At 35.7% G+C, this 19,104-nt stretch overlaps 1 protein-coding gene across 1 annotated transcript in view; it reads right to left on the bottom strand.

Moving 5' to 3' along the window:
- Lekr1 (leucine, glutamate and lysine rich 1) overlaps positions 1-19,104 on the bottom strand; it is a 218,895-nt gene that overhangs the window by 45,836 nt on the left and 153,955 nt on the right. Inside the window, 1 exon segment of the mRNA XM_087186421.1 lies at positions 2,725-2,818. Coding sequence (XP_087042547.1) covers positions 2,725-2,818 — 94 coding nt within the window.

Genomic DNA, 19,104 nt, shown 5'->3' with positions numbered 1-19,104 from the left:
AAAATCCATGACAATTAGTAAATACAGTTATTTTAAAATGTGCCATCTTGTCGCATAGCAACAATTGATCCTATTATGTGCTTTTTACATACTCTAAAATAATTAAGCACAAATTTCTATCTACTTTTTCTAAACATTAAAAGCATTTAAGTTATGAAGTTTATTCTAATACATGTATTATATATTTGTAAAGGGAACATTTCATTCCTTACGCAAAGGCACAGTGACCCAAAAAAGAGATGACAACGTCATATTAGTGATTCTTCTTTCTTCTGAGACGACTTTTAGGGAACTTTAAATACTCTCAAGGGCTAACATGGCTAAGACATAATTACCATTCCCTGGCTTTACTGGTCTGGTTCTCAATTTACTGCTAGTTAAATAATAACACCTATTAACCAGAAGTCATGTCCTCTCAACAAAATAAAATGTCCATTACACTATAAAAATATATATGCCAAAAGACAACTGTGATATATTAGAAAGCTATGTAGTAGTAACAGCTTTGAGAATATTACACAGTATTATTTTCACTGTCAAAGTAACTGAGCACAAAGCAAGAACATAAATACTTTCATGTGGCAGAGGGATGCTAACACTGACTTGATCTCCTCTGTGTCAGCAGCATCTCGGGGCAGGCCGCAGTGAGCAGGAGCACCAGAGGGGGTCATAAGCACAGGCCCTCTTCTCTAGTGAAATGCAGTTCAAAGCCCCCAGTGGAGTGTGACTGAGGAGACACAGAGCCTCTGCAGAAGCACAGGTAGGAAAGATCACTCCATCAGTCTAAGAGAAGGCACTGAGGAGGGAGGAAAGGAAAGGAATGCCAAATCTTTATCCATGCTAATTTAATCAGAGAAATTTCCGAGTCAAGAGATAGGACATTTACAGTGTCCCTTATGTACTGACCAAAAGGTTTTAATTTCCAGTCCTTTGAAGAATAAGTATAAGACTATTTCACTAGACCTTTATCATATGGCCCAAACAATGCTATCAATTGGAGGGTTAAAAAATAGACTCTAATTTTACATTGTAGTATATTTTGGACTATTTTTTAAAATTTTGTAACATGAATTATTAAGGATGGGGAAGTGAATAAGAACTGGCTAGCCAATTCAGGATACATAAGCTCAAAAATTAGAAAGGGTTGGGCTGGGGATTTAGCTCAGTGGTTCTGCCACCTACCTTGCAAGTGCAAGGTTCCAAGTTCGATCCCTGGTACCAAAAAAAAATTAGAAAGGGTTAAAGAGGTGTGGGAGCTATAGGAGAAAAAAAAGAAAAACCTTGTACTACAAAACAAGGTAAGAAACACTTATAGCAATTTTAGTTCATATTCTCAAATTTTCTTTTCACCTACATAGAACTGTTTTTATGTGATCATTTTTATTATAGCCTGACTACACCCTATGGGACAAGAAAAGAGGTATTGATTCATGAAGGGGGAGTACTGGCTCAGTATGTTTTTTTATTCCCTCCTGGCAGAGTATATTTGAAAACTGGTGATGAAAGTGACAAATTTAGGGCTGATATGAGCCAGCAGCAATACTTAAGGTTTTGATCTGTTGGATGACAGGGTGGGCTGGGTTTCCTGATAGAGATTGTTAGTTTGAAGGTGGCCACTGGTTATTGCTTGAGGTTACAAGTTATAGGATCCAGTTTCCAAGGAGATAAATCTGATAATAACAAAACAAGTTGGCAGGATTTCAGCCAAACAATCTGAACTTCAGTGGCCAGCTCCAATTCTAGAAAAAAAATTTTTTAGATAATAAGAAAACCGTAGGCCACAGGTATAGCTCAGTGGCACACTGCTCACCTAGCATGTGGAAGGCCTTGTATTTAATCACCAGCACCATAAAACAAAACAAAACAAAACAGGCAGAGGCCTGTGCTAGACATAGATACAAACTGAGAAAGAGAAGTAGCGGGGAAGGCTTTGGCTTAATGTGCAGGTACAGTAGGGACATTATAGTCTTCACCTCAATGACTAGACCTGTGGCTGGACTGAGCAGGTAGGGACTAAAAATTTAAAACTTTACTTGTATTTAAAATTTTGAAGGTAAAACATATTCATTGCTAAAATATAAAATTATAGAAAATCCCAAAGACCAAATTTTCCATACTCTAAGAGCAAACTTTTAAAAAAAATAATATCAAGTTAAGTATTTATTCATTTTACTGTGCCAGGATAAATACGTCAAAATTTTATAGGAATAATTATAAGTAATTTTCTACTCTCTTACATTATCTCCTTATGAGAGAAGCACAGAACTTGTAAGAATTAATATTACTCTGTCTTAAAGAGGGAGGAGGAGGAGGAAAAAAATGAAGATGTGTTAAATGTACACATGCCAACTCCCCACAATGAATGTAATCATTATGTACTACAAACATTTACTAATAAAAATAAAAATTAAAAAAGAATGTGATCAAATGCACATCCTGACATGTTTTAAAAAAGGTAAACATTTAAAAGTAAAAATTATGCTTCTGCATGAGAACCAAGGACCATCTTAATTTTACAAGATTTCACAATCTGTTCCTTTTTCTATTTCTCATTATGTTGGCTAATATTTTGGAAAATACACATATAATAAGCATGTTCTGTGTTGGAAATTCCAGTGGGAATCAAAAGTATATACAGAAGCCAAGAAATCTATCTGGAATAGTCTTCTAACAGAATTTTTAAAAAGGAAGTAAGAGACATACTGATGAGAATCACACAGTTACCTCCTCCCTCCAGTTAGCATCACTCAGCAGCTTCTGTCTCAGGGATTCCTGCAGCTTCTCAGTGCTTTTCTGATGTGAAATCAGCATCAATTCCCTGAAAATCACAAACCCAACAAATGAGTCAAGACTCACCCCTAACGTTCTTCCTAAATTACAATTCCTGGCTTGGAAAATATTCTTTCACAACTTAGTGTGAGATGTAGACATATATTTAACTGTTAACACCAATTTACAAATACTGAAAATAAGGTATTTTTTCACCCGATGTTTTTTCTTATTTAGTAATAAGTTATTACTTTTGGATGACATAGAAACAACATAAGTGGGAGTTACAAATAGAATAAATTATTGTAAGTTATCCTTTAAAAAGTTTATGACTAAATTATAGCACAAAACAATATTTTGTTTCTAAGAAAAATATGTTGGAATGAGCCATAAAGTCAATAAATGTTCACAGTTTCTGCTAAATTTATTTTATTCTATTGATCTAATATACTAATAAGAACAAACCAAATAAAGTAGAAGGTAATATCAGGTATGGGATATAGTACAAAACATATTAGAAATTAGAAAAGAACAAGTAAGATAGGATCAATAATAAAAAGCCTCCTAGCAAAGAAAAGCCAGGGATCAGATGGTTTCCCTGTTGAATTCTACCAAACATTTAAAAAACTCATACCAATTCTTAAATTATTCCAAAAAACAGAAGAGGAGGGAATTCTCCCAAACACATTTTATAAGACTAGCATTATCCTAATACCAAAATCAGACAAGGACATAATAAAAAAAAGAATTTTACAGGCTAGTATCCTGGATAAACATAAATGTTAAATTCCTCAACAAAATATTAGTAAACTGAGTCTAACAGCAAAAGATTACTTGCTAAGATTAAGTGGCATTCAACTCAGGGATACAGGATTGTTCAACATATGCAAATCAATAAATATGATATACCACATTAACAAAATGCAGGACAAAAACCATGTGAAAGGCTTTTGATAAAATTAACATCCCTTCCTGATAAAAACACTGAACAAATTAGGCATAGAATCTACCCCCAACAAAATAAAGGTCATATGTAACAAGCCAACAGCTAATATCACAGTGAATGAGGCTGAAAGCTTTCTCTCTAAGATCTGGAACAAGAACAAGATGCCCACCTTTACTTCTTTTATTCAATACAGTACTGGAAGTCCTAGCCAGAGCAATCAGGTAAGAGAAATAAATGAAGGGCATCGAAATTGGAAAAGAAGAAGTCAAATTGTCACTGTTCATAGATGACACAATCTTATACATAAAAAAACCCAAAGACTCCAACAGAAAATCTTTCTGAACTAATAAACAAATTCAGAAAAGTTTCAGGATACAAATTCAACATATAAAAATTAGTGGAACTGAAAGGAAGAATACACATATACAAATGACAGCATAATCAAACTACAAATTCCAAAGATGATGAATTTTTAGAGAGAAAATGAAATAAGGATTTTCAAAATGTTACAAGAAATAGAAAACACACTGCTCCCAGGGCAGAGGAGGTGAGCCAATCCCAGCGCCCAGGAGGATGCTCCCTGGCCACTATCCCACTGTTTCCAGGGCAGAGGAGGTGAGCCCTGTGGGTGCCACCAGCACCCCACCCTGTGGAAATGAGAAGACATGTAAACAAGCCTCAAAAACAGACTTCCAGATCACCTACAGCAACCTCAAAGGGAAACAAGATGGAACAATCTTATACTCAACCACCTGGACTCCCTCAACTGGCAACAAAAAAAGATCTGGAAAAAATGAAATGAGAAATAATTTCTCAGATAGCAGCAAAGATTGTACCCATAGTGCAAGACATGATTAATAAATTTAGAGAGGACACAGATAAAAAAAATAGGGGATCTGAGGAACATGATGGAATCCCAACATAGGAAACAAATGGAATCCATAAAACAGATACAAACAGATTACCAGATTAAAAACTCCATTGAAAGTCTACACAGCAGAATGAACCAATGTGAGGACAGAATTTCAGATATAGAAGATAAGATTGCAATTAGTGACCAGGAAAAGAAAAATTACTTTAAAATTGTAAGGGAACACGAGAAATCAATCCAGCAGCTGCTAGATGATGCAAAGAAGAATAACATAAGACTGATTGGAGTCAATGAAAAAACAGGAGAGAGTGCAGATGACATTAAAAAAAACTGTTCACAGAAGTGATGGCAGAAAACTTCCCAAGCAGGGGAAAAGAACCTGACATACAGATAAGTGAGGCATATAGGACTCCAACTAGCCTTGGTCAAAAAAAGTCTACACATAGGAGTATAATTGTTAGGATTCCAGAAACCCAACAGAAGAACAAAATTCTACAAGCAGTTAGAGAAAAGAAACAAATCACATACAAAGGAAAACCTATCAGAATCACAGCAGACTTCTCAGTGCAAACCCTTAAGGCAAGAAGAGCTTGGAGTGGTGTATTTCAAGCCCTAAAGGAAAACAGCCTCCAACACAGATTGATGTACCCTGCAAAACTATCTTTCAAAGTTGATCGAGAAATTAGATACTTTCATGACAAAGAGCACCTTAGGAACTTCATGAATACCAAACCAGCGCTCCAAAAAATTTTAGACAATATCCTAGGAAAAGACAATGAGGATCACAACCACAGGAAGCCCAGCAGAACAAATCCATTGGGCGTGACAAATTAAACGCAAAGGGGGAGAATCTAACAAAAAGAAAAAGTCATGACAAGGCTTTTAAAACTTTTAACTTCATCTCCCTAATGAGTGTATAGTTCAATCTTGTTATTGTACTGATTAATATTTTTCAGATTCTAGTGTTGCACGCCTTTCCTTGTGCTGTACTGGCTATTTATCATCTTCTTGTGTCTACTTTTTAATTGGGTTGTCTATTAATGAGCTGTAAGAGTTTTTTATGTATTCTGGTCATAGGTTATATGCATTGTAAATATGGTCTGTTTAAGGACTAGTTTTCATTTTAACAATGTCATTTAAAGTTCTAAATTTTGATGGAATCTCATTTATCAATTTTTTTTATACATCGTGTTTTTCATATCCTAGGAAGTTCTTGCCTACCCTAAATTCATAAACATTTTCCCTTATAATTTCTTCTTAAAGTTTTATACTTTTAGGCTTTCATATTTAGGTTCATAGATCCTTTCAAGTTATTTTTATGTATGGAAATGAAGGGTTGAGGCTAATTTTTTATATACAGATACCAGGTGTTCTAGTGCCATTTGCTGAAAACACTGTCTCTTCCTTGGCTCTTGAATTGAGTTTATATACTATAAAATGCTAATGTTAAATAATCTTTCAAAACTCAGTGGATCATATATGTGTGGTTCTATTTCTAGATTCTCTGTTTTATTTCAGTGATCTATATATCTTTTCTTACACCAACACTGCCTTGATTACTGTAGCTTTAGAGGAACTCTTAAAATTAGGTACTAAACATCTTCCAACACTTTTTTTTCTTTTTCTTTTTACTTTTCTAGGTCCTTTGTACTCCTACATAACTTTTAAATTTCAATATCCAATCCTTCATTTATAGCCAGTATATATAGACTTGAATTTGTATATATACATTGGGTTTTCTAATCCTGCTAAATTCAAATACAAGTTCTAGGGGCTCCTACAGATTTCTTAGTATTTTCTCTGTAGATGATCATTTCATCTACATTTAAAGATTTTGCTTCTACCTTGCCAATCCTATCCTAGTTGTATTATTTTATTGCCAGACTATTTTGGTTTGGGCCTATGTTTCAAAGTTCAATGGACAGATGAAGAGTAGGCATATCTGCCCTTGTTCCCCACCTTAAGGAGAAAGCATTGTATCTTCTCCATTCATATGAGGCATTTTTGCTGGAAGTATTGAGTACACGTCTTTGATCTGCTGAGAAGGTTCTGTTCTGTTCTACTTCTAGTCTCCTGATAGCTTTTACCATGAACAGCTGTAGAATTTAGTCCAATACTTTTTCTCCAACTACTGACAGGATCATATGGCTTTACCATTTCCTCTGTTAAAATGATGACTTCTGGGGGTGGATCTTCCAATGCTGAACCAACACTGCCATCCCTATAATAAAACCACTTTCTACATACTGGCAGATCAGGCTTCTAATAGTTCGTTTTGTTAAACAAATTTCTGTCTATGTTCGTACTTTTCTCTTCTATTATCTTTATCCAGTTTTAGGATTAGCACAATGTTGATTTCCTAAAATGAGGGGAGAAGTGTTTCTTCTTTTTTCTGCTTTAAATGTTGGATATAATTTATCAGTTAAAATGTATATGAGTCTGCTGTTGTCATATAGGTAGGTTTTCAAGCTAGGAATATACTTTCTTTAAGAGGTGCTATTCAAATTTTATATTTCCTCCAGAGTTAGTTTCATTAATTTGTCTTCCAAGGTACTTCTTAGAAGTTGTCAAATTTATTTCAAAAAAGATTTTGGTAATATGCTTTCTATCTCCTTTTAAATTCTGTAAAATCTGTGGTAATGTCTCCTAGATCTTGATATTATAATTTTTAAAATGTAGAATTGATATTGTGTAATAGGAAGTAAAGGTCTAAAGGAGCAGGGGAAGTGGGAGGGTTAGGGGAAAGGAAAGAAGGGAAAAGAAAAAAATGGAAACAAAGTCTTTGCAAATAGGGAAGGGTGGAGGGGGTGAAGGGAGGGCAGGGGAACAGGAAAACAAATAAGAACCAAGATTACTCATGTAATGGTACAAGATCCCAGTGATGAATGTATCTGTATTTTATACCTAAAATATACCAATAAACTTATTTGGGGAAAAAAAAGATAAAAAAAAATGAAATAGAAGACTGACTTAAAGGACTAATGGAATGTGAGAAAGAACCAAACTGAACTTGTAGCAATGAAAAATACAATAATTGAAATTAAAACTAGGGGTTGGTCCTACAACAGGTAAATCCCAGCTGAAAAATCAAGCAATAAGATAAAGGAGCAATTCAAAACATTATACAGAGTTTAATCTGAAAGTGTGGAAAATACAAAATAGAAGATATAAAGGATAGAATAAAAAGATTGTGTCTGTATATGTATACGTGTGTGAACATGTATGTGTTTGTTATTTCAGAAGCAAAGAAGAGAAAGGAGAGATAGTAGTATTTAAAGGAAATGGTCCAGATGGATTAAAAAAAAACACCATTCTATCCACAAATCCAGAGAAGTCACTGGATTCCAAGCAAGATAAATAAAATAAATCCCATATCTCATAGTGAAAATGAGGAACACCAAAGTTGAAGAGACCATCTTAAAAATAAATTGGAGAAGGGCGGGGGATTTAGTTCAGTGGGTTCGCCTCCTGCTGTGCAAGCGCAAGGACCCGAGTTCAATCCCCAGTACCAAAATAAATAAATAAATAAATAAATAAATAAATAAATAAATAGAAAAAATAAATTGGAGAGGGCCTGGGGATTTAGTTCAGTGGTTTTGCCATCTGCTGCACAAGCACAAGGACTCCAGTTCGATCCCCAGTACCAAAAAAAAAAAAAAATTGGAGAGAAAATCTTCAAAGGAAACTAAATATACTGAAATTTTTTCTCAACAAAAAGGATGACAAAAAACAGGAAAAAAAAATCTTATAAGGATATATGTCCTTAAAAGTTCTATGAGAAAATTGACTTAAATATGTATACTCAGCAAAACTCTTGCAGAATCAGGCTGAAACAAAAGCACACTCAGATAAATAAAAACTAAAAGGTTACCACTGGCTCAGGGACTTTAAGTAAAAGTGCTTCTAAAGAACATGCTTTGCAGGCTGTAATACAGTCTCAGAAGGTCAGATGTGTGAAAAGAAATGGTATGGTACACAGACACTGGCAGACACAGAGGCAGAAATGACTTCTTCAGTGTGTGTCAGGACAGTTGTACAAGGACCAGGTTCCGACAAGGACTCTGTGCTTCACAGGCTTAATGATCTGCAGACACCATCCTGAATTTCTTAAAAAATGTATCTTTGGATTTGTGGTTTGTTTTCTGGGTTTTTTGGCACCAGGGATCAAACTCAGGACCTCACACTTGCCAGCCAGGTGCTGTGCCACTGAGCTACATCCCCAGCCCTGGTTTTGTGTTTTTACATAGCTCAGTCAAGCACGTGCTGGGGGCTTGGAGCACTGACTATATATATATGGGAATTTGTACCTGTACATGATATACTTTGGTTCTTATTTTTTCCCATTCTCCTTCCCTCCCTTCAACCTCTACACCCCTCCCTATATACATAAGCTTTATTTCCATTTTTTCCTTCTTTTCTTCAATTTTTTTCTTTCCCTTTTTTCCTTTCCTTCATTTCCCCTCCCTAGTTCCCCTTTGCCTTTGAACATTTCTTCCTATTTCACAGTATCTATTATACATATTTTAAAAAGTACTTTTATTAGTACATTTTAGGTATACAATATGACATTCATCATTGGAAATTTGTATCTTTACATAGTCTATCTTGGTTCTTTTTCCCCATCCCTCTGCCCTCCCTTCATCCCCTCCAGTCCTCCCTATTTACAAAGACTTTGCTTCCATTTTTTCATTTTCTCATATTAATTCAATTCCCTTCTTTCCTTTCCCCAATCCCTACCACTTCCCCTTTGGACCTTTTCTTCCAATTTCACAATATCTATTATACCTGTTGATCTTATTTATACTTTTAGTTTCTCACACCAGAGAAACTATTCAGTATTTACACATGTCTGTCCTATTTATTTAACTTAAGAGTATTGCCTCAATGTGCATCCATTTAACTATAAATGTCTCTAATTTCTCACTCTTTATGGCTGAGTACTACTCCATTTTATGTTTAAAAAACCCACATTCTCTTTATCCAGTCTCCAGTTGATGGGCAACTGGGCTGTTTCCAAGTTTCAGCTATTACAAACTGTGCTGCTATGAACATGGGTGCACATATATCACTGTGGTATGATTCTTTTAATTCTTTGGGGAAGATACTCAGTAGGAAAAAAGCTGGGACCTCTAATCCTAGTTCTTTGAAGTATCTAAAAGATACTGATTTCTACAAAGCTATTATACATTTTGATCCTCATTTACACCTTCAGTTTCTCACACCAGAGAGACAATTTGCTATTTACACATATGTGCCCTATTTATTTCACTTAAGAGAATGGACTCAAAGTACATCCATTTAGCTATAAATATCTCAAGTTTACTTTTCTTTATGGCTGAGTATTACTCCATTTTATAAAAAAACCCCACATTTTCTTGATCCAGTCTCCAGTTGATGGGCATTTGGGCTGTTTCCAAGATTTAGCTATTACAAACAGTGCCGCTATAAACATGGGTGCGCATATTTCGCTGTGGTATGATGCTTTTAATTCTTTTGGGAAGATACCCAGCAGGGGAATAGCTGGGTCAAATGGGACTTCCAGTCCTAGTTTTTGAGGAATCTTCACATTGATTTCCATAGTGGTTGCACCAGTCTGCATTCCCACCAACAGTGGAGAAGGGTTCCTTTCTCCCCACAGCACTGTCAGCATTTGTTATTGGTTGATTTCTTGATAGCAGCCATTCTTTCTGGAGTGAGATGGAATCTCAACACTGTTTTCATTTGCATCTCTCAGATGACCAGAAATGTTGAACATTTTTTCATATGTTTATTTGCTGTTTCTACATCTTTGTCTGAGAAATATCTGTTCATTTCAGATGCCCATTTTTGGATTAGGTCTTTAAATTTTTTGGGGGGTCTGATGTAGTGGGGTCCACTTGTCCTTCATAGACAAGGCAGTGTCATCAGGCCCTGGAAATACAGATGTAAATGAGGAAGACTGGGTCACTGTCCAAATGGTCCTCAAAATCCAGCAAATTTAAAAGACTTATGTTTTAAAGCATGAAGCAGACCCAGCAGGTTGTGATAACTTTCAGAGCTGGAGAAAAGGAAGAGAGACAAAAGGGAAAATAGAAAAAGAAGAGCAAATGTGTAATTCCATTAAAAACTTCATTGTGCCTTTCCCAAAAATGCTTAGACATTTTTGTCTCTTTGGAGACTCATCCTCCTCTAATGCAGTCTGGATGCTGACAACTCCCAAATTTTATCTCTAGTTCAGATCTGTTCTCCGAGTGTCTGACTCAGGCATCTAGCTCTCCACTTGACTGCTCTACTTTATTTTAGAAACAGCTCAAACTTAATGTCTGTATTTTCCATGGCTTATGATACTAAAGTTTATTTATGTGTCATATGTGGCTTACTGCCACATGGGTTGTTCCAGGATGTAGCCCAAGAGCAGCCCTTACCTGGGAATGCTGTTCTTGTGGCAGACAGAAAAGAAAACATACTAAAACATAGGATCTCTTAAAACTTCCATTTTGAATTGGATATATTATCTTGCTCATATTTCAATGGTAAGAACAAGTTGAATGGCCAAGTCTGGTGATAATTAGGGGTAGAAAGTACTGTCCTCTGCTATACTGGAAGGTGCATTGTAGGTCACCTTCCTTCACTACTCTGGAAGCCTTCACAACACTAGAGGCCTACTGAAGAGGTAGGTGGGGAACATTTCTTGCTTAGATTACAGTTCTTTCTCTGGGGGGTAGTTTGTTAGCTCAGTTTTCTCCATAGATCCTAGATTTTCTGAGTGAGATGTGCTTCTTTTTCACATTATCAATTTGCCCATGTAAGATAGTATTTTAGAGATTTTTGTCCTGTTGGGAGGAAAAAAATGGCTTTTTCACCTTCCTTTGGGTCCAAAGATGTGGGGGAAGGATGTGCCCTTTTGCAATTCTCTACTCCTGCTCCTCTTCCCACCAGTGACTTCTGTCACTAGGTTAGTTGATTTTCAGGATATATATATATATTTCTATATATACAGTAGAATCTCTTTTTGGACTAACATCTTTTACTCAGCATAATTAATTTTAGATTTATGGATGTTGCATTATGTATCAACAGTTCATTCATTTCTATGTTGAGTAGTATTCCACTGTATAGATATACCACAATTTATTCATTACTGTTGATGAATAGTTTATTGTACAGAATTTGACTATTACAAATAAGGCTGTTATCAATATCTGTTTACAAGTTTTTGTAAGAACATATGCTTTTAGATCTTTGGGGTAAAAATGAAGGTGTGAAATCGCTGCAAAACAAAGGAGGTACATATTTAACTTTTAAAGAAATTGCAAAGAAGTTGTATCAATTTACAAGCTACCAGTAGGGTGTGAGGACTGCAATTCCTCCATATTTTCTCCAACACTTGGTAATTTAAAGCCTTTAAATTTTAGACATTCTGCGGGTGTGTTTTAGCATCTCATGTGTAGCATTAACTTGTATTTCCTAGTGGCTAATCATAATAAGCATTTTCAGGTGCTCATTAGTCATTTGTATATCTTCTTTGGTGAGGTAAGTATCTGCTCAAACCTTTTGATCATTCTTTATTAGGTTGTCTGTATTCAGCTAAAGTTCTTTATATATTCTGGAAACAAGATGTTTATTGATATATCTTTTGTAAATATATTCTCAGTCTTTGCTTTCTTTTCATTTCCTTACCAGTGTCTTTTGAAGAACAAGTTTTTAATTGTGATGAAGTCATTCCAACTTCAGAGCTCTAGAACTACAAGATAATAAATTTATGTTGTCTTAAACCACAAGTTTATGGTCACTGATTATAGCCACAATAGGACACTAATACAATGGTCTACCTTGAAGTGATACTTTATAACTAAGTATAATATAGAACCTTGTAATAACAAACTTGATCGAGATAAAGAGATGCAGTTAATGGAAATAAATATAATACTTCAAATAAAGTTTGAAAATTGATTTTTCAAAATTCCAGGTTCAGGGCCGGAGATTTAGCTTGCCTTGCAGGCACAAGGTCCTGAGTTTGATCCCCAGTACAAAAAAAAAAAAAATTCTAGGTTTATAGAAGAGATGTGGCTGGCTGTGCACACATTAGAAGTGGCCAGACAGCAGAGTCCTGGCAATTTTGGTGCTTTTAATTTCAATCTAATCTCTCTCTCTCTTTCCTGTCCCCTTCCCTCCCCTTTCTTTCCCTCTCCTTTCCTCCTCTTTTCTCTCTCTCTCCTCTTCTCTCCCCTTCTTTCCCCCTCCCTCTATTCCTCTTTTCTTCCCTCCTTTCCTCCTTCCTTCTCTCCTTTGATGCACTTCATTTTTTAAACCAGGTTTCCTGTTTGAAAAGAGACTTTACTGATTAAAAAATTCCAATAAGTATCTTCATATAATGACTGTATGTATATCAGAAGTTACCTATACTATAGAATAGATGGTACTAGGGATCTAAGATGCTTGAATTTCAGTCTCCCTGGAGGAAGTTATAATTTTGACACCACAAAAAGGAGAATCCATTCTATAACCCTTCCTCTTATGAAAGCAGTACAAAGAACTGCTATTATGTATCCTTTTCCAACAAAAATTATAAAAGTGTAGCAGCTAAAATACAATAGGTCAGGTTTCAAACAATGTTAATTAAATGATCATTATTCACTGAATTTTCAAAGAATTATAAAGTCTATTATGACATTTCCACAAAGTATAGTATTTTAAGTGAATTACTATAAAAATATAAATTTAAATCCATGTTGGTAATTTTGCTTGACACTATGCTTTTAGAAATGAGAAAGCCTCTTATAGCCTCTTTGATTTTCATGCTGAGTCTCTGTGTCTGACTCTGAGAACTCATCAGTGAGACTCTTTAATGGTACAAGGCAGAAAGAATAATTATATGTGATGTTACATGTCCCGATCAGAAGGGAATAGGAAATGAGTAATGTATACAGAGATGATCATATGTGTGAAAAAAGACAATCCTGATTCCAAAAACAAACTTATGCAAAGGCTTATACTTTGTTAAGATTACAAAACTGTCTGTTATGGCTTAGATCTAGGATGTCCCTCAAAACTCATCCACTTATGAATCCAAAGCTAAGTGTGCTCTTAGGAGGTGGGGCCCGGTGAGAAGAGGTGGGTCACTAGAGGCATGACCTAGAAGGGTATATGTGTCCCCTTTCCTGGCTCCTCCCTTCTCTCTCTGCTTTCTGCCTGCATGGGATGAGCAACTGTCCTCTGGTCAGGTTCTCCCACCATGCTGTTTCTGCCTTGGAGCCAAGTGACCATGGACTGTAATTGTAAGCCAAAATAAATCTATCTTCCTTTAAGTTGTAGGTGTAGGGCATTTTGTCTCAGTAATAAGGAAGTGACTAAGACACTTTCTTAAGACATTATTAAGAGATGCTAATCTTGTGTAGAAAAAAAATTGAAAAGACCACTTTTGACTCTAGTGAGAATTTTTGTTAGGAATGTAGAGGAATTATGAGAACTAAAACAGTTGTAAAGGCACAGTCCCTATTTTTCCATGTTATAAAAAGTAGAAAATGTACAGCTATTTAGATATCTGACTCCCTCTTCAGAATCAGTTTTACAGATGTTGATGCTTTATAACTATAGCAAACAACACAAATGTAAGTCCTAAATTTGAATTTTACCAACATTCAAATAAAGAAGATTACCACTAAAATCTGTGTGTTTACATTTTACTCTCAGCTCTGATTTTTGACAAGTCAGAAGCTGTCTGGGCCTCAGAGAAAAACTGGGAGAAGATCCCAGTTTTAAATTCTGTAACCAGTTGTTTAATTAGAACTAAATTAATTCCCCCACATACATACATACGTCCAGCAAATATTTTTTGGTACCTACTATGTGCCAGGCTCTGTTTTAGTCTCTGGGAGATACAAAGGTTATTTGTGGTCATTCTTTTTTTTTTTTTTTTTTTTTTGTACCAGGGATCGATCTCACGACTTGTGCTTGCAAGGCAGGCACAGAGCCACTGAGCTAAAACCCCAGCCTTATTTGTAGTCATTCTTTAGATTTATGTTAAAAAGATCCCAGAGAAGAACTGAAGACTCAGGGGCAACCTACTTTCTGGTCTCTTTTCTGTTCCTGTTAAACAGAAACTATTTTTCTCTCAAAAATTTTTCCTACTCTTAAAAAAAAAAAAGAATTGAAGACTCAAATGATAAGTGGTTGTCTGAGGTGACTCACAAGCCCCAAGCTAGTGCAAGCTTATGCCAAGGCATGGCTCTCTGCACTGTGTCACGCTGCCTTTGTTTGCATATTGCTCAGAGGGAGGTGTGACTCTCTATGACATTTTACTCTGCAATCTAACCAAATATATTTTAATAATATTTTTGGAGTTGCCACAAGAGGCAAATTAGGATGTACTTGCAATTAAGGATATTTATTTTTAAAACTTTAAAGAATCTAATTTCTTATACACAAGCAAAAATCTAGGTTCTCTTAATTACAGCTAACGACATTTAACTGTAAACAAATGTCAAACGAATAATGTCAAAACAACAGCTTTAAGTTCTGTTTCACAAATTGTTCTTTTAGAAATGTTTCTATATTGTCAATCAAAGAGATAATTTTGATTCCATCACAATTCCTGCCTCCATTAAAAGCCACTAAGTGTGTTATATCATAAGAAGTTTGGCAAACCAGTTGTTCTGAAAGCTGTCAATGGGTAGGATATCAAGAAGGAGGTGAGTCTTGGAGAAAAAAAAATTGCCAAGCTGTATTATTTTAGAATGTTACTTAGAATGCTTAGGTAACATTAAATTCAAGAGATATTTACTGAGTATCTACATGGCCAGTGGAAGGTATAAAAATTAATAAAGTTATGATGCTTTAAGGGGCTAAAAGCCCAAAAAAGATGAAAGGGAGAAAATTAATACTTTCTAAACATCTATAGCCTAAAAGATCTACTAGGTTCTTTACTATTCATGAGAAGATACTATCATTAATTCACCCATTTAACACATAAAGAAAAGGAATCTTCAAGGGATTAAGTTGCCTAAGCTTGACTTTAGTCAAATTGGAATTGAAATCTATACCTAAAATGACTCCCAGCACAGGTGAGGCTTCCTTACCACTGCTTCCAGTACAGAGGAGGCGAGCTGGGTGGGTGCCAGCAGCACACACATCCTCCCCCTATCCCTGTCAAAATGAGAAGACCCATAAACAAGTCTCAAAACCAGACTTTCAGATCACTTACAGCAACCCCAAAGGGAAATGAGATAGAACACTCTGATACTCAACCACCTGGACTCCCTGAATTGGCAACAAAAGAGGATCTCGAAAAAATGAAATCAAAAATAATTTCTCAGATAACAGCTGAGATTGTGCTCAAGGTGCAAGACATGATTAATAAATCTAGAGAGGAGCTCAGGAACATGATGGAATCCCAACACAAGAAACAAATGGAATCCATAAAACAGGCACAAACAGATTTCCAGGAGGTCAAACACTCCATTGAAAGTCTACACAGCAGAATGAGCCAATGTGGGGACAGAATTTCAGATATAGAAGATAAGATTACAATTAGTGAGCAGGAAAAGAAAAATTGCTTCAAAATTTTAAGGGAACACAAGAAATCAATCCAGCAGCTGCTATATGATGCAAAGAAGAATAACATAAGACTGATTGGAGTCAATGAAGAAACAGGACAGAGTGCAGATGACATAAAAAACTGTTCACAGAAGTGATGGCAGAAAACTTCCCAAGCAGGGGAAAAGAACTTGACATACAGATAAGTGAGGCATATAGGACTCCAAATAGCCTTGATCAAAAAAAGTCTACACATAGGCATATAATTGTTAAGATTACAGAAACTCAACAGAAGAACAAAGTTCTAGAAGCAGTGAGAGAAAAGAAACAAATCACATACAAAGGAAAGCCCATCAGAATCACAGCAGACTTCTCAACACAAACCATCAAGGCAAGAGGAGCTTGGAGTGACATATTCCAAGTCCTAAAGGTAAACAGCCTCCAACCTAGATTGATGTACCCTGCAAAACTATCCTTCAAAATGGATGGAGAAATAAGATACTTTCATGACAAAGAGCACCTTAGGAACTTCATGAATACCAAATGAGCACTCCAAAATATTTTAGACATTATCTTAGGAAAAGACAATGAGGATCACAACCCCAGGATGCAAAGCAGAATGAATCTGTCGAGCATGACAAGAAATTAAACACAAAGAGGGAGAATCCAACAAAAAAGAAAAAGTCAGGACAATGATAAGTCAATACGCATCAGTTATAACCATCAATGGTAATGATCTCAATTCACCAATCAAAAGAAATAGACTGGCAGAATGGGTCAAGAAGCAAGATCCAACAATATGCTGCATACAAGAAACACGCTTAATTAAAAAAGAAACTCATAAACTGAAAGTTAAAAGGTGGAAAACAATACTCCGTGCAAATGGAACCAAAAAAAAAAAAAAAAAAAAAGCAGGAGTAGCTATCCTCTTTGTGGGTCAAGTGGATTTCAAACCAACACTGATTAAGAGAGATGAAGAAGGGCACTACATCCTTGTAAAGGGAAGAATCCAGCAGGAAGAGATGACAATCATAAATATCTATGCACCAAACACTAGTGTGCCAACTATATAAAACAAATACTAATGGACATGAAAAGTCATATATGCACTAATACAATTGGAGTGGGGGACCTCAACACCCCACTGTCACAAATAGATAGATCAACTAGACAAAAAATAAGTAATGAAATACTAGAACTCAATCAAACTCTTCAACAAACGAACTTAACAGATGTTTACAGAGTCTTCCACCCCACAAAATCAGAATACACATTCTTCTCAGCTGCACATGGGTCATTCTCCAAAATAGACCACATACTCACACATAGAACATGTTTAAGTAAGTACAAAGGAGTTGAAGTTATCCCCTGTATACTATCAGACCATGGTGGGATGAAATTGGAGATCCATAGCAAAAGAAACTAGAAAAATTTCATTAACATGTGGAAATTGAACAACACACTTCTGAATAATCAATGGGTCACAGAGGAAATTAAAGAAAAAAAATCAGACAGTTCCTTCAATTAAATGACAACGACAATACAACATATCGGAATCTATGGGACACAATGGAAGCAATCTTATGAGGGAAATTCATAGCAGTGAATTTGCATATTAGGAAAACAGAACGAGCCCAATTAAACAACCTGATGCTGAACCTCAAGCTTCTAGAAAAAGAAGAGCAGGACAACCCCAAAGCTCATACAAGGGAGGAAATTATAAAGATCAGAGGAGAAATCAATGCAATGGAGACTAAGAGAATGATACAAAAAATCAATGAGGCCAAGAGTTGGTTCTTTGAAAGAACCAACAAAATTGACAAACCCTTAGCCAACCTTGTCAGAAAAAGGAAAGAAAAGACCCAAATCCATGCAATTAGGAATGAAAAGGGTGAAATTACAACAGACCCAGCAGAAATCCAGAGGATCATCAATACCTACTTCCAGAACCTATACGCCAATAAGATGGACAACACAGAAGAAATGGACAGATTCCTAGATACATATGAATTACCAAAGTTGAATGAAGAAGACCTAAAAATTCTGAACAACCCAATATCAACCAATGAAATTGAAAACGTAATTAAAAACTTATCAACTAAGAAAAGCCCGGTCCCTGATGACTTCACTGCTGAATTCTACAAGACATTTAGAGAGGAACTGCTGCCACTACTGTTTAAACTCTTCAATGAAATTGAAAAAGAAGCAATACTCCCAAATCCATTCCTGGAAGCAAGCATCACCTTGATCCCCAAAGCAGAGAAAGACCCAACTGAAAAAGAGAACTATAGGCCAATCTCGCTAATCAACATAGATGCAAAAATGCTTAATAAGATAATGGCAAACAGAATGCAGAAGATCATCAAGAAGATCATACACCCTGATCAAGTGGGATTCATCTCAGGGATACAGGGATGGTGCAACATACGCAAATCAATGTAATACACTATATCAATAGAGCCAAGGACAAAAAACATACGATTATCTCCATAGACGAAGAAAAAGCATTTGACAAAATCCAACATGCATTTATGATAAAAACCCTACAAAAAATTGGAATAGATGGTCTCTACCTCAAACTGATAGAAGCTATCTATGAAAAACCAACAGCCAATATCATACTAAATGGTCACAAACTGAAATCCTTCACACTCAAATCAGGAACAAGACAAGGATGTCCACTATCACCACTCCTGTTCAATATAGTTTTGGAAACATTAGCCATGGCAATTAGACAAGAGAAAGAAAGAAAAGGAATAAAGATATGAAGTGAAGAAGTCAAATTATCATTATTTGCCGATGACATGATACTCTATATAGAAGACCCCAAGAACTCCACCAAAAGTCTTCTAGACTTAATAACCAAATTCAGTCAAGTAGCTGGTTACAAGGTCAACACACAAAAATCAATAGCTTTCCTCTACACAAACAACAGATTCACTGAGAGAGGAATAGGGCAAACAATTCCTTTCACAATAGCATCCAAAAGACTGAAATACCTTGG

The sequence above is a fragment of the Heterocephalus glaber genome, unplaced genomic scaffold (genome assembly GCF_053883595.1).
Source record: "Heterocephalus glaber isolate CG9 unplaced genomic scaffold, H.glaber_assembly_v1.0 deba00001504, whole genome shotgun sequence".
NCBI classification, from domain to species: domain Eukaryota; kingdom Metazoa; phylum Chordata; class Mammalia; order Rodentia; family Bathyergidae; genus Heterocephalus; species Heterocephalus glaber.
This window is presented reverse-complemented; position numbering and strand designations above follow the sequence as displayed.